General features: G+C 38.0%; 1 protein-coding gene across 6 annotated transcripts in view; it reads left to right on the top strand.

Annotated features, from left to right (window-relative positions):
- The window catches only part of ATP8B4 (ATPase phospholipid transporting 8B4 (putative)), a 234,997-nt gene that overhangs the window by 107,591 nt on the left and 104,031 nt on the right, over window positions 1-23,375 (top strand). For all 6 annotated transcript variants that reach the window (XM_037156463.2, XM_037156465.2, XM_037156462.2 and 3 more), the window contains 3 exons: window positions 15,034-15,106; window positions 19,142-19,212; window positions 23,242-23,324. In XM_037156463.2, coding sequence (XP_037012358.2) covers window positions 15,034-15,106; window positions 19,142-19,212; window positions 23,242-23,324 — 227 coding nt within the window. The remainder of the gene's footprint in view (window positions 1-15,033; window positions 15,107-19,141; window positions 19,213-23,241; window positions 23,325-23,375) is intronic.

Below are 23,375 nucleotides of genomic sequence, written 5' to 3' on the forward strand. Positions count from 1 at the left end.
TTGAAAATACAATTCCCAGCAGTGGCTCTTGTGATTAGGAAAGAAATTTTAAAAAGAACAGATTGCTTATACACATACTTAGATATATTGTTGCAGGTTATAAATAAAATCTTAAGGCCTGAAACCCTCTGATAGCTAGAAAACAGAGGTTTTAGGGGAGTGTGAGGCCAGCCTGTCATTGCTCTGAAGCAAAAAACTCCATCCCGGAGCTGGGTGGAGCACACAATATAGAGCATTTCCCAGAAAGCAAGTAAAAGGGCAAGTTTTTGGCAGAAAGGCTTCATTTTCCTAGTAGAGAAAACTGGAGTCTGTTCCAGACAAAAGGCATCATCTAGATATGTCTGGGGAGCAGAAAATCCTAGAGTCTTTAGAATTTGAGAAATGCCAGAGAGAAAGAAAGGGAATGCGTTAGAAGGCCTTCATCATCCCTCTGGTCTCCAAAACATAAGAAATGGAACCCCTATTTGACACAGCAGTCCTCAACCCAAAGCTTTCAGCTGTTCCAGGGACTAATAGAGCAGTGGTCTGAGGCGCGCCCCAGCGGATATGCAAGGACCTTCACCAGAAGCCAAGGTTACCTAGGCCTGCAGCGTCCAGAGTAGTAGATTACTTTGGGAGCTCTAGTTTATGCCCCTTGTAGGAGCAGGGGATAGTGTTACAGTTACTGCTAAGCACCCCACTTCTACTCTTAAAACCAGACAGATGGCTGCTCTGAGCCAGAGAGGGAAGGTTAGGTCTCTCTTAGTTCTCCAAATATTATCTTCAGTGTAGCAAAGCTGATTCACACACTATTGCTGGTTTCATGGATCCACATTTTGTGGGGAGAGAAATAAACAAGTGGATGGTTTCAATATAGTTCGTATGATGATGGGAGTATTCAGGGGCTGCCACAAAAGTCCTCAAGTTTAGGAGTCAGAAAAGTTTTCTGGAGGAGTTCAGGCTTTAACGAAAATTAATCAAATAAAAAAATCAAAACTGAGAAAAGTAAAAATTTCTATTTTTTTAAAGAAAACTGTTATCCCTTGTATTTGTTTGTATTTTGCAAATATGCATCTATACAAAGGAACCCATGCAATAGATATAATTTTGTATTCCAGTTTTTGATTTTGTCATAACTCATATATGACATTAAAAATTTCTTGAAAACATTTCTAATAGCTGAATAATAGATTGCTATACTCCATCACTCCCCTATTGTTGGATAATTAACTTCTGTCTAATTTTGTTTTTAATGAACACCTCTCACAGCAAATCTTTGTATGTAAATTTCATATGCATCTTTAATTATTTCTTTGGGCTATATTTGTAGGGAGTTGAGACTTTGTCTTTTCAAAAAGATTCTTTTTTAAAAAAAGATTTTATTTATTTATTTTTAGACAGAGGGAAAGGGTGGGAGAAAGAGAGGGAGAGAAACATCAACGTGTGGTTGCCTCTTATGTAACGTACACTGGAGATCCAGCCCACAACCCAGGCATGTGGCCTAGACTGGGAATCAAACCAGCCACCCTTTGGTTCGCAGGCTGGTGCTCAATCCAGCCAGGGCTAAAAGAATCTTAATATATGTTATTTTCTAGGAAGTGTGTGTTCATTTATTTTCCCATGCGAACAAATGAGTGTTTTTTTTCCCACACCATTGCAGCTTTGAATGTTATCTAGCCCACCTGGCTAAGTGTAAACAGGTAGCCTGTTGTTTAAAAATTTATCATTTGTAGTGAAGGTGATTATTTTTTCGAGTAATTATTAATTGTGTTATTTCTCTTTCCAGTGACTTGTTTATTTATATTCATTGTCTATTGGTCTGTAGTACTTTTTTGTGTTCTGTTTGAGAATTTATTTTATTTGAGATTTTTTTTTCTTCTAATAAATTCCTCCAGTGGAAAACATGACACCCTGCATTATGTTCAGAGGTATGGCTCTGGGGTCTTTGCTGGTATAGGGTACGTTCTGAGCGTAGTTTTCTAAGCGGGACTGAGTTGTGCTAAGTAATCAATGTTTCTAACAGTTTTCTTTTATAAGAAAGTATTTTAAAATGGATTCATGATAAAAACCACTTAGTATCTCCCCTCACCATCCCTTACCATCCTAGCACCTACTCCTATCAAACTTCCAGCCAGCATTTCTAACATTGTCTACAACCACACGGAACTACTTGCTTTGCTTAAACTGGTGATGTGCTCTTTCCCTTCTCCCTCTTTTATCTATCAGGGCTCAGGTTCCGTGTTGTCCATCTCTGGAAATCCCTCTCATATCTATTTCAGGTGGGCAGAACAATCTCTACCCTCTTTGTGCCCCCACAGCATGTACATGTTACCAGGCTAGAGTTAAGCATGGCATTCTAATAGTCCTTTTTAGGTATCCCCCTTGACTCCATAGCCTCTTCACACCAGGAACCACACTGTGTTTATCCCCAGTTCTTGGCTCATTGCCTGGCTCGTAGTAGGTGCCCAGTGATTGTTGAGTGTAGCAGAGTTTACTTACTCTTTGAACCAGCAACACTGAAGGCATAGATCATAATAAAGAAACTGGAAATTTAAAGACATGAAGGAAGTTAGCATCTTTGTGAATGTGCATTATATTCATATGAAATGTAAGTCAGCAGTACACACTTTGAGGAAAATGAATAATGCTTCTATTTTCTAAACTGTTATATTTTGTCCTGCAATGATTCCTCTGATCCTTACCTTCTTTCCATGCTTTGCATTCTTACTTCTTAGTCCCCAAATAAATCTGAACAAAATCCACTAGTCTCTGCTAACCATAGAATTTTTACTTCAACCCTAGAGCTAAATCTGTTAAGCATATAGTAGGACTTACCATGTAAATAATAAGTCCATTCAAATAGTCATTCAACAAATAAGTATTTAGTCCTTAATATGTGCCAGGCTCTGTGTTACATACTAGCGGATGTTACTGAATAGTGGTTGGGGTCCTGCTACTTTCTGCCACCCTCTAGGCAGAATTCCAGAGACAAAGGTTTGGTGATAAAGGAAAAAAGTCTTTGTTCAAAGCAGTCCCTTAAGGCTATCAAGTCACAGTTTTAATCACTTAAGCCTATCAATTAAGGCTAAACTCTAACACTTGCTTTCTCCTATCATGTCCCTGTTATTTTTTAGTTATCTTATTTCTATAGGGTTAGTTTGCAAACTAAAACATCCTAATATACAAAAGCTACACAATTTTGGAAGATTGTCAGGCTTCTGTCTCAGAACCTATTCCCTCTAGAACACTCAAATAATAAAGCTGCCACACTCTGCCAGGCCAGCCCAATCCTACCCTGCACCCACAGTTTCTTCCCATCCAAAATACCATCTGCTGGGAAACCCAGGCAGCTGGCACACTTTTTATTTCCACGCTCTGGAGGCATTCAGCTTCTCAGCCAACCCCATCCTAGACAGCTCACCATTGCCTTGCAAACTCCTACTGCCCCTCCCTACTTCTCCAGTGATCTGATCAGATCTCTCTGTATCAGGGATACAGAAATAAGCAGCACAGGTGAGTCCATGCTCATAAGGAGCCTACTGTCCAGTGGGGAAGATAGACAATAAATAAGATGAAAAGAAATAATTTGAAGACTTAAAATAGAAATCAAAATGTACTATCCTTATAATGAGGTGCTTTATAATAATAAAAATAATCAAAATACTTAAAAATATACATTATAGTTTACAAAATTCTTTAGTAAATTTATCTTATATGAAGCTCATAGATGCTATAATAGATAGGTATTTAAATGTCAGGTGGGTTTATCCCATTTTCAAGACCTTAGTCTTTTTTTTTTTTTTTTTAAGATTTTATTCGTTTTTATCTTTAGAGGGCAAGGGAAGGAGAGAGGGAGAGAAACATCAATGTAGGGTTGCCTTCGTGGGTCCCCTGCTGGGAACTGGCCTGCAGGGAACCGGCCTGCAACCCAGGCATGTGCCCTGACTGGGAATCGAACCGCGATTGTCTGGTTCACAGGCCCGCGCTCAATCCACTGAGCTACACCAGCCAGGGCTTTTTTTTTTTTTTTTTTAAGATTTAATTTATTTATTGTTGGGGGGGGGAGAGGGAGAAAAAGAGGAAGAGAAACATCGATTTGTTTTCCTCTCACATACCCTCAGCTAGGGACCTGGCCTGCAACCCAGGCATGTGCTCCAGTTAAGAACTGAACTGGCAGCCTTTTGGTTCATAGGCTGGCACTCAATCCACTGGGCCACACCAGCTAGGCCTCAATATCCTAGTCTTATGACTGAAGAGGTATTCTGAAGGATTGGCAGGCACCCATTAATGCAGGTCATTGTGTGTATTTCCAATGATGGTCACCTCCTTGCCTCAGTCACATGGCTGATTGGGTGAACTTGCACCCAAGTCCTTGTCTTCTCATTCTAATGTCACAAGCTCTTTCTACTATGTTTCATCATTGTTGTTATCAGCAAGAGGTCAGAATTCTTCTCTTTAAGAATGTCAGTGTCTTTAAAAAATTGATTCCAACTTCTGGTCCATTCTGAAGAGCATTTTGTTTTTGCTAGCATCGAGATTGTTCCTATAATGTCATCTTCAAAGGTCAGTGTCTTTACTATAAAATTTCCTAGTTTTTGTTTAAATGATCTGTTAGAATTTGTCATCGATGAATTTGAAATATTACCTTGGACTTTGTTTTTCCTCATAATTAAAGTGTCTAGGGTATAAAACCAATGGCTCACAGAAAGGAAGCATTCTAGTAATTGTGAGCAGTAAGATTTATATTGGTCTTGGGAGAAACATGAATGACATAATGATTGAAGCCTCAGAAACCAGAGATATTTTACTCATGACCACAAGGAAGTACTGATTAAAATCTCTTTGGTACGATGTTAAGGCATGATTCTGAGAAGCCAAGTCTGGAGGGACCAGAGTAATATAGTCCAGACATATAGTTTTCTGATGAGGTCATTGTATAAGGGGACAAAGCCGGGAATATCATGAGGAATGAAAGTTAATGCATCCTTTATTAGACAGTTTCTCTGGTCTATCCGTTTTCTTCTTGGGCTTTTGATGACAGCTCTATGGCAAGCAATCTAACACTGAGGTCATTCTCCTGAAGTACAGGTATTCTTCAGTGCTGACTGGAAGACTATCCACATGCTCCAGGTATCAGAGAGCCAAGATGATTTAATTGGAGTTATTTAATAACCAGATTTATATTTTACCACTAGTCTCTAGGTTCTTGATAACCATAATCTGAATCTAACTCCCCTTGAAGCTCCAACACTCAGCATAGCGCTGGGCTCAGAGTGCTCATTTTGTGTATGTGGTGGCCTTGAACTCATTAAATAAGAGTGATAGTACCACACATGCTGATTGGTGGTGATATAATTAAGAATTCTGCCTACATGCTGTCCTATTTCCAAGAAACTCAAAGTGATAAACAGTATAACCTATTTTGAAGTAATATTTGAAATTTTTCTTAAAAAGTGTTTCGGATTTAGTATGTCTGCAAATGTAGTAAGTAAATAAACTCATGATATTCCAGTGATATCCTATACTTTGGGCTCCAAAACTCGGAATGATATTTCCAGAAAACTAGATTCTCTGATCAGGGCAAAACCAAATTACACCACTGAGAGACGCCTATGCTTTGTCTATGTTGATATGGCCTGTATGTCATGTTAGAAAACTAATATTACTTGTCATGTTAAGAAACTAATATTGTTTTTTCCTGCCTTTTGGTTCTGACATTTGATTCTCTCTTAACTTGGCTCTATATAGAAAAGTTGGTTTAAAATATTACTAGAGGCAATGGGAAAACACAATATAAAATTTTTTATCCTGGAACCAAGATATTCAAGTTCCATTCTCCTCCATTTGGGAGCTATCTTCTTTTGGGGTGTTTTTCAAAAGAAGAAGTTGTTATTCACTACTGAGCTGAATAGGAGCATATTCTCTGATTTCTCAAAATAAAGTAGGCAACTTAGTAGGCAATGGTTGATCTATTCAGGCTAAGATGGTTGCTTGTAATTTTTTTCCATTGAAATATGTTCTTTGTATAAGGAGTAATCAGAAACAGCGATCCCACCTCCCCATATACACATCATTCTTAGGACATTTGGGTAGTTAGTGACTATCTGTAGACTTTTTAAAATGGAAATATACTAAAAATTTATCTTCCAACTTCATTTACTAATCATTGGAAAAAGGAGTAAATTGGATGACCCAAAGTTTCACAAAATATTCCTGAGAAGTTTTAAAATGGAGGGTAAGGGGAACACAATGACTCATGGCAGCTGCTCATCCTGACTTTATAGAATTGAAATTGGAACTCAGGAGAGGTAAAATAGCTCAGAATTAAAAAGAAACATTCTAACTACATGGCATGTTGATAGCAAAATTGGGGAGCGGACTTGCAGTTTGTACAGGATGCTCTCCTGTTCTATCCATGTTCCCCTGTGACGTTGCAGGATGTATTTCCACAGCCTTTGTGGTTTCCCATTGACTCTGGGGGGCGGGAAAGTTGTTGCCTGCACACAACCCTCCACTGTCAGGCCTCTCTGGGAACTGCCCTTGGCTGAGAAGAGCTGTTTTGCTCAAATATACCCCTTCTTGCTGGGGTCAGACTGCATCTAAAGGCTGAATAATGCCAAGGTATCCAGCCTGGTCCCCTAGATCCAACCCTGAAGCACATTCCATCCCCAGAGCTCTGCATGGTGTTGGCTGAGCCTCTGTTGTGACTGCATCAACAGCCGACTTCCTCCCTCTGCCCAGCTGTGCTTCCTTCACTTCCTCACAGGTGTTAATCCCAGGAGTACTTGCCAATAAACTTCTGGCACAGAGAGCTCCCTTTGAAACTGCTGCTGAGGAGTCTGATCTTGACCTAAATAGCTCTGTTTTCCCCACAGTCAATCTATGGTATCTCCTTTAGTATTCATACGGGAGAGCAGGTGTAATAGTCTTCTTTTGAAATAATTTTCTTCTGATTTCCTTGTGGTCTCATCATCTACTTGCCACCTATTAATGGAATTCTACTAAGAATTTACAGAAGACAAAGGATCTTAAGAGACTGATTTAGGAGAAGGGTTTCAGTTCAGGGAAATGATTAAAGAGAGTACAATTCCTGCACAACTCTCAGTAGGTTTATACAGTTCAGGTAACAGTAAGTGAATTGATCATTCTGTTTTCAAAATAGGAAGGGTACCTTATGTGTGTATTTCTGCATCTGACTAGTGCACGACAGGATTTATGAAAATTAAGCAAGACATCTCTAAGATTGATTACTTTTTCTCAGCAAATTGTTGAACTAATTGTCCATGCTGTAGGACTACATCTTTCATTATCTCTCTTCTTCTCACCCTTTGCCCTGGCAAAATTGCTGCGAGAGCATCTTCAACAGCAGACCACAGACCTCCCCTGTGATCCTGCCTCAGCACAAGCACCATGCTAATAAGGAAGGCATAGGAGGGAAACATCTGCATTCTTCAAAATAAGTAGATTCCAAAGATATGAGTATTATGCTATTCTCAATGTAATGAGATTCTGTTCAGCAGTCTATTGTCGGAGGATAAGGGCCAAACTGTGTGTTTTACTCCAGCATGACTCTGACAGCAGTGGGATTGAAAAGAACCAGACACTGCTGCTGCTCGTTGAACATCTGTGTCCTGGGTCCAGGACTGCCAGTGGCCTTCGGATCTCCTGGTTTTTAACCCCGAGAGCATGCACTACAGCTGTGATCACATCCCTTCAGCTCCTGAGGGCCCATTATTCTTCTTCTAAACAGGCACTACAGAAGTATCATGGAAAACAGAGTAAAAGACAGCAATAAGTATAGGTTTATCAAGAGCATGAGCTTTAGAGACTCAGATTCCAGTCCCAGGTCTGCCATTTACATGTGACCTTGGAAGAGTTTTGTTTTCTTCCCTTTTTCCTCCTCACTTGGCCTTTAAAATACCTATATATAATGGCAAAGATTCATGTACTGAATATAACTCACATAGTACACAACAGTATGCAGTGAAATGAAGCCCCCCTCTCACCTCACTTCTCTTTATTTCCTTTGTCTTGTGGCATCCACTCAACAGTTTCTTGTGTGTCTTTGAAGATGTTTTCTCTGCAGGTATGCACAGAACTATACGTAGGTGTACCTTAGCTTCAAAACACTGTTAGAATCTTTCTATGCATATGCAGTGTTTTGCACATGCTCATTTCAACCTAATAATGTAACTTATAGAATACTTTATGTCAGCCCTGGCTGGTGTAGCTCAGTGGATTGAGCATGGGCTGTGAACCAAAGGGTCGCCAGTTCTATTCCTAGTCAGGGCACATGAGTGGATTGTGGGCCAAGTCCCCAGTGGGGGCCACATGAGAGGCAACCACACATTAATGTTTCTCTCTCTCTTTCTCCTCCCTAAAAATAAGTAAATAAAATCTTTTAAAAAAGAATACTTTGTGTCAGCACATATAGACCCATCTTATTCTTTCTGTGGCTTCATTGTATTCCATTGAGTAGATGAACCATGACTGCACAGGCTGACCAAGCTATGCCTGTCTAATCCTTCTCGGTGGGCACTGAGTGTCTAATAGATTGCTATTACAAATAATACTGCGGCAACCATCCTTGTACATTATCCTCTGAGCACCTGTATAATCAGTTCTTTAAAGTGGGATATTTATATCAAAGTGTATAGGCATTTAAATTTCATTTTATGCCTTATTTTTTACTGTGTTTTATTATTACCATTTATCCCCTCTAAACCGTCTTTCACTACCACCCACCCCCTTACCATCTGCACACTGTTGTACGTGTCCATGAGTTCTTTCTTTTTTTTTTGCTTGATCCCTCCATCCCCCCTCAGCCTTTAAATTTCTGATAGATTTGCAAAAATAAGCCACATATTTTAATTTCTCAAAATATCAGTTTTCTATTTTATATAATGGGAGTAGCAGCTTATGTCTATATCATAGGGTTGCTGTGAGGATAAAATGAGATAAAATACATGAACATCATTGTTAGATGTAGCAAAATAAAATATGAGGCATCCACCTATAGCTGAGATCATAGAGAATTTGTCTTTCTCTGCCTGGCTTATTTCACTTAGTATAATACTCTCCAGGTCCATCCATGATGTTATGAAGGGTAGGAGTTCCTTTTTCCTTTCTGTTGCATAGTATTCCATTGTGTAAATGTGCCACGGTTTTTTTCTTTTTAGATCCACTTATAAGTGGCACCTAATCAACAAAACAAACAAACAAGCAAAATAGAACCAGAGACATGGAAATAAAGAACAAACTGACAGTGACCAGAGGGGAGGGGGAAGATAATGGGGGGAAAAATGGGAAGGGTCTAGTCGAGGAACAGGTATAAAAGATCATGGACAAAGAGAATGGGGGAGGATTGAATGTGGGGGTGGGGGTGGGTGGAGCAGGGAAGAGTAATAGGGGAAAATGGGGACAATTGGAATTGAACAGCAATAAGAAATTAAAAAAGTATAAGGCATTTGATTAAATTTGAAATTCAGATAATGATGATATTTTAGTGTAAGTGTTGCCAAATATTACATGAAACATACTAAAAATTAACTGCTGTTTATCTTAAAATCACACTAAATTTGGTGTCACTTATTTTATTTGACAATCCTTTACTGAAGATATCAGCATATTCCTGGCATACAGTAGGCACTAAGTCAATGTTGGTTGCTATAATTCTTATTAGGCATTCAGGAAATGCTATCATTCAACAAATGTTTTCGGAAACAATTATTTTTATTCATTAGTTTATTTATCATTTATTCGACAAATATTTATTGAGTGCCTACTGTGTACGAGGCATTATTCTAGACCCCGAGGAAACAATGGTGAATAATGAAACTACCTCTGCATGAGAAGAAGAATACTTTTGTATGTTTTAGGTCTGACATGAACTTGAGGTCAAAGAAGAAACCGTGCTTAGTATATGTAATATCGAGGTCAGTAATATTGATCTTTATTATCTCTCTTTCTAGTCCCCAACATGTCTTCTGTAGTTTTTGAGGAAATTATCAGGAATCTATATTGCTGATGGGCAGTCAGGAGCATTAGACTATGGAAGGGATGAACATACCCTTGAGGAGCCCATTGAAGAGCTCTTCCTTGTGTCCCTGAAGGCTTCAGCAATGGGCTTGGTGTCATGTTCAAGGCTACAATCAACACTTGATTTGTAGCCTCTGTTGCCAATATTTCAGTGACGTGGAGCATGGTAGGTGCCACCTCACTGTACTTGCATTTCCTCAAGAAGGTTCTCAGCAAAGCCTAGCAGCTCGTAGGATGCTACGTGGTATCAGGAAGATGCAGGTTCAGACTAATTGATCAACAAATGTTAGATGTGGTTGCTCTGTCTTCCCACCTTTTCTCAGAACTCAAGTTCTCTGATGATCTGAGAGTAGACATTACACAGGCATACCTCGTTTTATTGGGCTTCATGGATGTTACATTTTTACAAATTGAAGGCAAGATCCTCCACCAGCCAAAAGATTACAGTTTGTTTTATTGCAAGATACTCGCTTCAGGGCCGTGGCCTGGAAGTGACCCCCAATGTCTCTGAGGTAGGCCTATAGTTAATGAGTGTATTAAAAAAATTCTTTCCTCTAAGTAATTCTCGTCACTATTCTGTGGTAGTTAAACTCCATATGTTTTATGGTGCCTTTGGAATTTGAGTTTTATGAGTTCTTTTCTTGAATTTTGGCTTTTTTAGTGATTGGTTTGTGACTTTACTAAGGTAAAGGCTACCTTATAACCTAGTTTGTTTTTGAAACACCTGGTTTGAATAAGGATTAAATTGATGATGTCCATTTCAAAACCTGAAATAAAATATGCATATTTTAGAGTTTTGGAATTTCTTGATTCAGTGGAATTAAATGCATAAACTTGCTTTCAGAATAGTTATGTACTGCAGTTCCTCCATGAGAGCAGAAGGGCTTTTCCCAACAAAAGTAAAAGCACAATTTGTGCCAAGCATTGGAGCTAAGTGTCATTGTCACAGCCCATGAGGCCATCCTGTGTCCCCCTCGCAGAACTATGATGTGGACTTGCCTCAGACATGAGCCCTTAGAACAGCTGCACAACACATGATGAGCTGGGAGTGTCCATTTTAGTTTTTTTTAGGGTGATGATGAAATGCAGTCGCTATAGAAGCTAAAATATTAGAAGAAGTCTAGAAATATTTTGAGGATGAGCTTTAAAGCAAACCTTCCTAACCGCCCTTCTGTCCTGCTGGTGTGTCTTATGTGTGCTGTCAGTGGTGGAGGTAGTTGGTAGGACAAGAAAATGGCGGAATTTAACATATAGATGATTTAAATGCATTTTCAGGTCTTAGCCAGTTTGCACTTTTTGGTAAGTTTGGCTACTTCTTAGCCATGACCCTTAGTGCTCATTGAAATATATATCTCCTTTCTAATTGATTTTTTAAGGAAGAGGAGGAAGAGAGAGAGAGAGTGAAAGAGAAACACTGATTTGTTGTTCCACATAGTTATGCATTCATTAGTTGATTTTTGTATGTGCCCTGACTGGGGATTGAACCCACAACTTTGGCATATTGGGACAATACTCTAACCAACTGAACTACCCAACCAGGGCCTGAAATATATCTTTGAAGTCCTAGTTAAGTGTGGTTGCATCTACCTGGTAAGATAGAATAGAAAATAACATTAAAAAATACTCTCATTTGATTGTATTATACACATTCATTGTTCTACAGGTATATATTCAGATAAGGGGGTTTAAACAAGGTATCATGCACTTCTATCATTTACCAATATATCCAGACCTTTTTCTTTAAAATTCTGATGGAATCTGTAGACTGTTACTTTCCCTTCTCCAAAATAACCTATTTTGTTCTCTCTTACTCTTCACTGAGATTCTGGTAACCTTCTAGCCATAAGATGACTATCATAACCTTACTTTGTAAGGGTTATATTCTCTTCTTGGCAGCGTGCTGTCCACAAGTCTAAGCAATGTGTCTGTGTGTCCATCGTGTGGGTAAATAATGAGACAGTTAAATAGTGCTGGGGTTGGGACCAACATCTAGGAGATACTGTTTGTGGTTTCTTGACAGACTGCTAATTAGTTTCAGATAATATTTCTTTGGAGAAAATTTCTCTGGTGATTGTGTGCCTTCACAGCATTTTGTTTAAAGCTCAGAAAAAGTTTGTGTCAGCCTGCATTGCTGCCTCGTGAAGGTTCTCCACAGCCCATGGCCCACTGAGGTGACAGTGTGTCCCATGGAGTTCATACATACCAGAAAGTGTTTTTGATTGCAAGTATTGTTAGTCATAAGACTTTGGAGTGCTCTATAGGGGACAATGTCCTGTTGGGACGTCTGGAGAGGGCTAGGCGACCAAAGGTAGCCCAGGTGTTGCAGGATGTCTGGAATAACAAATCGGTCTTTGGGGAAGAGGAGCTTGGAGAGACTGATGGGTGTACGTTCTGGGTAGAGGGTGGTAAGAGAGAAAAAGAAAGGACTACAGTGATACATAGTAAGGGGTCCTGGCCTCACATGGGATTATAGGTACTTTCTGCTTTCTTGGACTATCAAATGACATGAGCAGATTTAGTCAGATCTTAGCAAAGCACTGTCGAACGAGTTATTTTGAATGTATTTCTGCTTTTGGAAATATTTAATAAGTTGGAAAGTAGAGGTTAAAATACAGGTAGAGGCACAGGTGGGTGGGAGGGGAATGGGCATGAAGATTTGTTCTGCTTTATCATCCTCTGTATGGTCCCCATAGGGCATCATGTTCACAGTTAGATCAGATGGTTCCATGTCAGGGATTCTTTACATGCTCTGGGGTTTTGCACATTTTTTTTTCTTAAGGAGATTTTATTCTAGTATTTTTCCAAATGTAAAGTTAATTCAAGTAATTCTCTTTGATATCACTCCTTTTAAAATATCATTCCAAATGCTTTGGTTTTATAGAGGAAAACATTACGATACTGAACTAGAGAAAACAAGTTAGAATTTAAGTAAGAAAGTTCAGGTTTTGATTTGTTCCATCAAAAGTGGCTATTGCTACTTATGTATGCAGATTTAACTGTCAAAAGCATGACTGACAGCTGCTGGAGGGGAGGAAAGAGGGGGGCAATGGTGGAAAGAAGGGGAAGGGACTAGTCAAATGACATGTATGAATGACCCAGGGACATGGGCAGGAGTGTGGGGGTTGACCGTGGGACTGGAGGGTGGGCTGGATGGAGGATAGCAAAGGGGAAAAAATAGGAACAACTGTAGTAGAATAAGCCAGAATAAAAAAGTATAAGAGCTGTTGTGTTCTCTTTTCACTATGATTTTCCTCTTGGATGGGAGAGGTAAGGTGTGATCTTTTCTAGAACTATTAATGTTCAGGTAGGAGGAATGCAAGTTTGAACATGAAACAATATCATTTCAGCTTTTGCCTGAAACAGATGCACTTTCTTTTTTTAAAAAATATCTTTCAATTACAGTTTATATTCAATATTATTTTGTATTAGTTTCACGTGTCCAGCATAATGGTTAGACAATCAGAATATTTTACAAAGTGTTCCCCGGGATATTTCCAGTACCCCCGGCACCATAGTTAATTATTACAATATTATTGTTAACAGATGCACTTTCAATAGTGATTTCCAGACAATTCGGTAGTAGTGCAGTTTCCCTAAATAAAGGCAGTCTCTGTATTGCTCTGTTCACGTCAACTTTACCTGAGATACTGTCCCGTAAGAAGTGTCTATGGTGCTCCAAAGGAGGTACCCCCAGGAGAAATAAAATGAGATTGAGAAGGCTCACTAGGTTCTCCTGTTGCCATTGAACTAGACAAAATGCAGAGAAGTATGGCTTTGGGAAAATGATTGAATTCTGGCTGGAGATGAAAATCCTGCAGTTGAATATTTTCCAGAACAACATGTACTTGGATCCATATTAAAGAAAAATTCTTTGAGTGTTTAAGCCAAATGACCCAGCAGGGTTGATAGTGTGAGGCATATTTCGCAGTTGTATAAATATTTAAAACTGTTTTCCAGCCTATAAAACAAGTAAATTAGGTTGTTTTTAAAAACTGTGTAATGACATTAACCTGCCCACCTTAACTTGTTGGGGAACCTGCCTTATCACCCCAGCCTTCTCTCCCAAAAGGGAATCACTGAACAAAGAGTGTGATGAAGACTTCCAACTTGGAAAACGAAGCTGGTTTAGGAGGCTTCAGAGAATTTCACAAGGAATGATTAGCATCATGGTGTACCGCTACAGGTGGTCTGTTTTCAGGAGGCCTGTCTGCCTAAATGGTCACTAGGGGTCCAACCAGCTAGATGCCATAGCTTTTTGTCATAAACTCTTTTGAACTTGATGAAGGATAGACTCAGGGCTCCATGATATACAGGAGCCTCAAAGAAAGCAGTGCAGCATCTTGGCTGTGTTCTCAATTCTGAGCTACTGGCCCTCGACATTAGAATGCCACCAAGTCTGTCCTTGGCCATAGGGCTGTGGATGATTTGTAGGTGGTCTTTCTTGTTCAATTTTCTGAGGCTTATTTTATCAACCGTGTTCTTGTCCTTCCCCAAATTTGTTCTCTTGCATTTATTCTTACCTGCACTTTGGCTATTGCCGGCACTCACTCTATCCATGCCCCAGTCTCCTTGTTCACTGCTTGTCTCAGTTATACAGACTTATGAGACAATGGCAGTGATATTTCAACATTTATTACTAATAGAGTTTGAAAAGAATGTCATCAACTGAATTTATCCCTCCTGTTCTTAATGTCCTGGCCAAGGAAACGTAAGCAAGAGTTAATAGCCACTATATAAAGCCGGTACCATAGGGTGGTGGAAAGAGCACCCAACCAGGCCCCAGGGATAGCACAAACACCCTGGGCATCCTTGGACAGATCAGTTGAGTTCTCTGGGCCTTCATCCCCACACCGCACAGGTAAAAGATTTTGTTATGTAAGGTCCTTTGAACTGGGCATTCTAGAGGAGCTTGGTCTGTTTCTCTTGTTCCTCCATTGTGAGGCTTCATCGTGAACATATTCATTCCCTCTGCTCTTCTCTGTTCCTGACAAAAATTAATTTGGTGTTTGTCCACAGCCTGCAGAAAGAAAAATGGATGAATGTTAAAGTGGGAGACATCATTAAATTAGAAAATAACCAGTTTATTGCCGTGAGTATGGAGCATTGTTTAAAAATGTATCTCAGACTGAAATATCATATGTATTGCAGTATTTATACTAAATCTATACTAATACAGACTAATTAAAGGGGGAATGCCAAGATGTATTTGTAAGAAGTTTCAATGATAAAATGTTTTAAAAGGCATATTGATTACTGAATTTTTCAGACTGTAAAATGCACCAGACCATCAGATGCACCTAGGTTTTAGAGGAGCAAAATAGGGAAAAAATTTTGAAGCACAAAGTGTGGTAAAATATTTAATAACAAAAATAACATAGGCCTCCCCCACCTCAGCGAGCCAGGTAAACTACATTTAGAATATAAGATGCACCCCCCTTTTTCTCCCAAAGTTGTGTGTGGGGGAGTGTGTCTTATAGTCCAAATAATACGTAACTACTTTCAATAACATGATAACCTAGATAGGCTGAGTGATCATCACTGTGTCTATCTCCTCTGGGATGCATTAAATTAACAGATACAAAGATTTATAATTGTTTGATATAAATAAATGCATCTGAAATGCTTCAGAGTACTGTAAAAATGGTTTGTCCTCCTATAAGTTGAATATTATCCCTCAATAATGGACTTAATACTGCTAATTTGCATATATTTGAGAAAAAGGCGAGAGGAAGAGAAAACGTGCGCTCTCTCCTGAATTATCACAATCAGAAAATTTCTATTGACCATTGTGAATCATTAAAATCCTATTTATGAAAGTTTTACTTTGCATATTAAATGAAATGGCTACGGGGGCATCCGACCTTTTGGCGTCTCTGGGCCACACTGGAAGAAGAGTTGTCTTGGGCCACACATTAAATGCATTGTGACATGTAATCACACACACACAAAATCTCATAATGTGTTAAGTAAATTTACAATTTCCTGTTGGGCTGCATTCATGGCCATCCTGGGACGCGTGCAGCCTGCAGGCCACAGGTCGGACACCCCTGGTAGACGACTAATTTGACCTCAACTCCAATCCTGGCAAGCGCAGGCTTTGGCTCTGCTGGGTCCATTAGCAGGTCTCATCTAGTCGTTTCTGCACCCTTCTTGGACACCCTTTCAGAGAGGCCACCTTGGGTCTAATTGTCCTCATGTAATTTGAAGTTTTATAGTTTCAAATCAGAGTTACTTGTTTCATTATAGTTTTTATAAACAAACCCTCCTTTTAAAAAATAAATGAGACAGTAAAATGTTGAAAATTTTTAGAGAAAGAAGATTTTTTAAACATTGACCTGATCTATATGAAGTAGAAACTTCTTGCATCCTCTATATGAAAAAACATAAATGACCCATGTTGTGTTTGTACAATTACTAACTGTGGGGGTGGAACACATGGGCAAGGATTTTGTTTTAAACAAGAACAGGGCCTATCCATGAGTAAATGATACGAGGTTCATTATTATTCTCCTCCCTTCTCCTCTTTGAACCATCTTTTTGTTAATCTTTCTGTCAAATCAATTTAATTATGATAAACAATAATAATATATCTAGTACATATTATTGTACAACATACATTTTTGGGACATAAAATATAAATTTTAAATAAAAATAATACCTATAATCTCACACAATTTCATGACTTTCTTCTGATTTTTGTCCAAATCAACATATTTTCCTCTAAGCATACTCACGCTGGATGCGGCACCTGTACTTGAGAGAAGAAGGCACAGATGGGGGTATAAGGAACATAATTGTGGCTGGAATTAATGATCGCTCGCCTGCCCCGCTGTGGGTTCCAATAATCACCCCTGGCCTGAGGAATACATGGGTTTGCCTTGTGAAGGTCTTCTTCACCTGCGGGTGGGGCACAGAAGCCTGTGACGGCAGATGTTCCTTTTCTGACTTGTGCCCATGTAAACTAAGCACACCCACCATAGAGAGAACATGTGAAGAGTGTATACCACTCTCTCTCTCTCTCTTTTTGAGTGTATACCTCCCTTGAGCCAAAATTACTCATCATGATTTTAAAGGGAAAAAAAGTTTTTGAAAATTCACCTTGGTTTTATTTCTCATTTTTAATTTCCATGAATATGATAGTCATAGAACTTCATGCCGCTTGGGCCGATGCCCCTCCTTCCTCAAGCTTAGAAAGATCATTTTAAACAAGATCCAGAATTCTCTTATTATTATCATCTGTGATTGAAAATAATTATGAAATATAGAGAAAGATGTCTGTTTATACCTAGAGTTGCTTTTCTTCCCAGACCCTGTCTTATCACAATTTAGACAACACAAGCACACACATGCAGTCTATTTTTGAGCTGGAAATTTAAAAGCTTGAGACAATGAAAAGAATGGATTGATTCCAAATTTAAGTGTCAGGACTTGAGAATGGCACAATTCTAATATTTTTAAACACAAAGGTAAGAAAATGTCACAGATTTGGAACACTGATTGTACATTCAGGTGTAGCTAGAAAATTGTTCGGCTGTGTCAAAGTAAATTGCTAAAATTCGAGTCAGTTCTTTTCAGACATTCAAACCCTTCAGAATTTCAAAAAAAAAGAATCTTTATTTTATTCATTATTATTTCTCATGAAAGTAGGTATAGTTGACACACAATATTATGTTAGTTTCTGGTGTGTGACATAATGATTCTACACTTATATACCTTATGATATAGTCATCATGATATGTCTAGTAACCATTTGTCACTGTGAAAGTGTATTACTGACTCTATTCCCTTTGCTGTACATTATCCTTGCAACTTATTTATTTCATAACTAGAAGTTTGTACTTCTTCTTCCCTTCACCTTTTTATCTATCTCCCCACAACCCTCCCCTCTGGCCACCATCAGTTTGCTCTCAATGTCTATGAGTCTGTTTCTCTTTTATTTTGTTTATTTAATTTTTAGATTCCACATAGAAATGAAACCATACAGTATTTGGCTTTTTCTGTCTGACTTATTTCACTTAGTTTGGCTTATTTCTATCTGACTTATTTCACATATACTGTAGGTCCATCCATTTTGTCACGAATGGAAGCTTTTATTCTTTTTTATGGCTGAATAATGAGTGTGTTTTATGTATATGTGTATATATATGTTCACATCTTCTTTATCCATTTATCTATTGATGGACCAACAATTCCACTTCTGAGTATTTATCCAAAGAAAACAAAAATATTACCTAATTCAAAAAGATATATGCACCCCTATGTTCACTGCAACATTATTTACGATAGCTAAGATGTGGAAACAAAACCCCTCATTTTAATATAAAATTTGAAACTTAAAAGAAAATAAACAGCTTCCCAATGTAGAGGGGTAGCAGGTTTCTAAAACTGAATCGTGACAGGTTATTTCCAAAGCTCAAATGGACAGCCACATAGGATGATTCACCTCTGTGAGAGACCAACTACTTCTTCTCTGAGTGTTTTCTACCGTCTTTGACCAAATTTTCTATTCTATCTTTCCCTTTGCTCAGTCCCTGCTTTATTTTTTCTCTCTTCTTCACACCCCACCATCTTTTTCTTTTTTCTAAATAATCTGATTTTGTTTTTCTTTTAACCTTTCTCTCTTTTTAAAATTTCCTTGCCTGACTTATTTTATCTATTATTTTCAAATTCCTCCATCTATTTCACTTCTGTCTTTCCTCATCTCTTTGCCTGCCCCCTGCTCTTAACTGATAATACAAAGGAATGAAAGTATATGCGTGTAAATATTTCCATTTATCTAATTATTGGGGAAAGTTTTATATATGTCATCAGTAATTATTCAAGCAAGAAAACCAAATGTTATATATTTCTTGCAAAAAGAGTGAATGGAGTGGCTACTGAGTTTTTTGATACCCTCTGCCCTTGCTTATGTTCTGATGGTCAAGCGTATGCAAAACAAGAATAGATAGAGAGAGGGAGGGTTTGATTCAGGGCATATAACCAGAGGGGTGGAACAGGATTTCACCTCTCTCACTTTTTTCCCGAGGCTCATCTGGCTCATTAGTAGTAGAGCGATGACACAGCATGGAAGACTCTGGACCAGTCTTCCCTTCTCAAGTACTCTTTATCCTGCTTTTAAAAACAGGCTGACCTGCTTCTCCTATCAAGTAGTGAGCCCCATGGTCTTTGTTACATTGAAACTGCTGAGCTTGATGGGTAAGTTATTAAAGTTAGAACAGATAATAAGATTGTTTTTAAAATATATTTAAGACTAATAGCTTTAGGAACAGTACTTGAATCTTAATCTTTATTTTTTGTTTGATTGTCTTGGAAGAAACAGTCTAAATACCAAATTCATTTGCTAATTACTTGGTAGGTTTTTTTTTAACTCTGTGTTTTCTCTTGATTTTATTTTCTTTTGGAAACAGTGACCCAAACATGTATATGTAAATAATATCATACAGAGACTATTCAGTAAGATTCCTTAGAAGGGTTGTTTTTGGGGTTGGTTTGCTTGCTTTTAATTTCAAGTGATTCTCCAAGGAAAATGAGAACTAGTAGTAGTCCAGGTCTCCTGAGGAAGGAAGGACCAATGTCACCGCAGAAGGCAGTCTTTTGGAACTGGGCCAAATGATGACATAGCAGGAAAAAAAAAAAGAAATGGAGTATAAGGCAGCTTTGATATTGATATAAAGTTGTTCTTTTTCATTGATTTAATATGTCTGTTTGGCATAAGAACATTTAGTGAATGCTTACATTTTAAAGATACCACATATGTTTTATAGGTGGATTTTTATCATTTAATCCTGAAATAGGTACTGTATATATGCCCCATTGTACAATGAAGAAACCAAGTCTTAAAGAGACTAAATAATTTGTCTCAAAGTTCTGAAGAGTGGAGATAGGACTCCCACCTGTCAGTCTGACAAAGGAGTCCATGGTTTTATCCACCACCTCCTAACCTATTGTCTTAGAGACATTCAGATAGAGTTTGGCCTGTGTGATCCTACCCCTAGTTTGGGCAGAAGCTAAAATAGTGCTGAGAGAAAGAACTTACAGCAGCAAATGCATACAAATGAAAAGAGAAAAAGTCTCAAATCACTACCATCTCAAGAACATAGAAAATACCAGAATAAATCTAAGGCTAGCAGAAGGAAGGAAATAAAACCAAAAACAAGAGCAGAAATGAATGACCTTGAAAAGAAAAAAACAGTAGAGATAATCAATGAAACAAAAAGCTATTTTTTTTAAAACATCAAGGAAATTGACAAACCTTTAGCAAGACTGAAAAAAAGAAAAGAAAGAGCAGACACAAATTAACAGTATCGTGAATGAACCGGGGGTATTTAGACAGATTCTGTAGATATTAGACGGATAAGGAAATACTACGAACAACTCTATTCAAGTTAATTTAATAACATAGATAAAATGGGCCACTTTGTCAGAAAACAAACTATCATAACTCATCCAGTATGAAATAGATAGTTTGAATAGCCCTGTACTTACAGAAAAATTGAATTCAAACGTAAAACATAAAACTATAAAATGTTTAGAAAAAAACATAGGAGAAAAATCTTTATGATCTAGGGCTAGTCAGGGTTCTTAGACCTAACACAAAATTCATGACCCACAAAAGGAAAATTTGCTAAACTGGGCTTCATTAAATTAAAAGTTTTTACTTTGAAAATGCCCAGTTAAGAGAATGAAAAAATAAGTTACAGACTAGAAGAAAATATTTTCAAACTATCTATCTGACAAAGGACTCATATCTTGAACATGTGAAAAATACCCAAAGCTCAGTAGTAAAAAAACAAAATAATTTAATTAGAAAATTGGCAAATGGTATGAAGAAACATTTTACCAAGGATGACATACTGATGGCAAATAAGCACATGAAAAGATATTCAACATTATTAACCATTAGGGAAATTAAAATTAAAACCACAATATAATATCACCACCTACCTATCAGAATGGCTCAATTAAAAAATAGTGACAACTCCAAATGCTCCCAAGGGTGTAGAGAAACGGGATCACTCACACATTGCTGATGGAAATGTAAAATGCTACCATCACTCTGGGAAAAAGTTTGGCAGTTTCTTAAAAACTAAACATGCAACTACCATACAACCGAGCAATTTTATTTCTGGGGATTTGTCCCAGAGAAATGAAGATTTATATTTACATGAAAATTTATACACAGATGTTTACAGCAACTTTATTTGTACATCCCCAAATTAGAAACCACTTATATGCCTTACAACATGTGAATGATTGAACAAGCTGTGGTATATCCATATCATAGAATGCTACTGACCAATAAAAAGGAAGGAACTGTTGATATATGCAACAACCTGAATGAAACTTCAGAGATTATGTTGAGTGAAAAAAAGCTACCTCGAAAAGATCACATACTGTATTATTCTATTTATATAACATTCTTGAGATGGTAAAATTATAGAATGGACGGCAGAGTGGGTGTTGCCAGGCATTGAAGGCGAGTTGGAGGAGACAGGGAAGTGGGTATGTCTGCAATGGGCAACCCAAGGAATCCATAGAGTGATGGAGATACTCTGTATCTGGCCTGCGTCAATGTCAGTATCCTGTTTGTCATATTGTGATACAGTTTTTGCAAGATTTTACCATTAGTGGAAATCAAGTAAAGGTACCTAGGATCTTTCTGTCTTGTTTCACATGCTGAAAACTATTTTGAAGTTTATCAGGATACTGAGGCAGATTAAGGGAGAGTATGGTACAACAATGAAGGTATTAAATTCAGAGTCTTAGAAAATTATTATAAGACACATGTGTGACTATTTTCCCCATTTAGTTTCTATATCTGAAGGTAAAAGTGAGATGTTGGAGAGAATACTGAGGAAGTAACCTAAAATGATGAAAAACTTTAATGAATGACATGCTGTATTGAATAGGATAAAGAAATGAGGACTGTTTGGCCTGGCTTGTGTGACTGTCTGTCTCTAGTATTTGAAAAATTGTTTCAATGAATGGACATGTTAGTCTTTTAGCCTCAGCAGCACTGTCTCACTGTGGTCTATCAGTCCCTGATCAATTTCTGCCTCAACATTGAAGTTCTTTACTATATTAATCTCCATTCATGTCTGCCTCCAGGGAATTAATACATTTTGATCAATGGGATTACTTTTAAACAAAGTAACTTCATTATATACACAACTTTCCTACAGAAAGCTATTTTACCAGTGGGCATTCCTTGAGTTGAGTTCATATTACCTCAACATCATTGTAAAAGCTCATTTATGGGAAGTTTAAATTGCATGCCTTTTAGGCATTTACTTCTTGGTTCCCTAAATTCTATTACTCCATGGTGTAATATGTACTTACAAAAGGTGATATTTGCTTCTTTTTACCTACCACTTGTTTCCCTCAAGAGGGCAGTCACCCTCGTGGGGCAGCATTGATTTTCATGGTATGTATTTAATTAATATTTGTTGACTGAATGAACCCACTACTCAACATTTTCATAAAAAGACAGAACTCTGACAGATAATCTTAAACTACAGTGGGAGAGAATTTGATGGGACTTGGTGAAAAAGCTGGCATAGCAAGCTTAAATACGGACGTGAGTGACAGTCCTAGACTCTTCACTGCTGGTCATTTCTTAAACACCAGAGATCAGCCCTCTGTCCGTTGTACATGTGGTCCTGCCTGGAAGAAAACGACCAGTTTACTGTGACCTGCTGAGTTCCTGTTTGGTTATTTGATTTTAGACTTAAGACATTCTTGGCTTGATTTTCCAAGAAATGGAAAGCTGTATTCCTTTTCCCATTTAAATTTCAGCTACTGTGAAATTAGCCATGACTTTTTTTTTTCAAGTATAACTCCTGTGTAGATAGTAGACTCTGGAGTCATACTGGCCGCCTTTATTTGGCAGTTGTGTTCCTGTTCCTAATGTGTTTTGTAACTCATGCATGATGTCTGAGTAGATTTGGACGAAACCACATTTATTATGTCCTCTGTTCTTTCAAACAGCAAAACAGATCACTGTGTTGTTATACAGATGTGCTGTGGGTGGAATGCCAATTCTTAGGACCCTGCAAAGCCCTGTCCACTTTCCTGAGACGGTGTGAGAGATGTGAATGATATTCAGAGGGAGTTTCTCAAATCTCGTGTTGGATTTTGCACATGCTGCACCCACTGTATTGCTTGTGTAAGATGCTGTCGGGCTGCTTCTTATAAAAATTCATGTCATGTCAATTAATTTCACAGGGAAACAAACCTTAAAGTTCGCCATGCACTATCAGTTACCTCAGCACTTGGGGAAGATATTAGCAGACTTGCAAAGTTTGATGGTAAGTGTTTACAATAGACGAACAAAAATTTTGAAATCAAAAGATTTTGTA

This window comes from Artibeus jamaicensis, unplaced genomic scaffold (genome assembly GCF_021234435.1).
Source record: "Artibeus jamaicensis isolate MK-2021 breed Jamaican fruit bat unplaced genomic scaffold, CSHL_Jam_final contig_548, whole genome shotgun sequence".
NCBI lineage: Eukaryota > Metazoa > Chordata > Mammalia > Chiroptera > Phyllostomidae > Artibeus > Artibeus jamaicensis.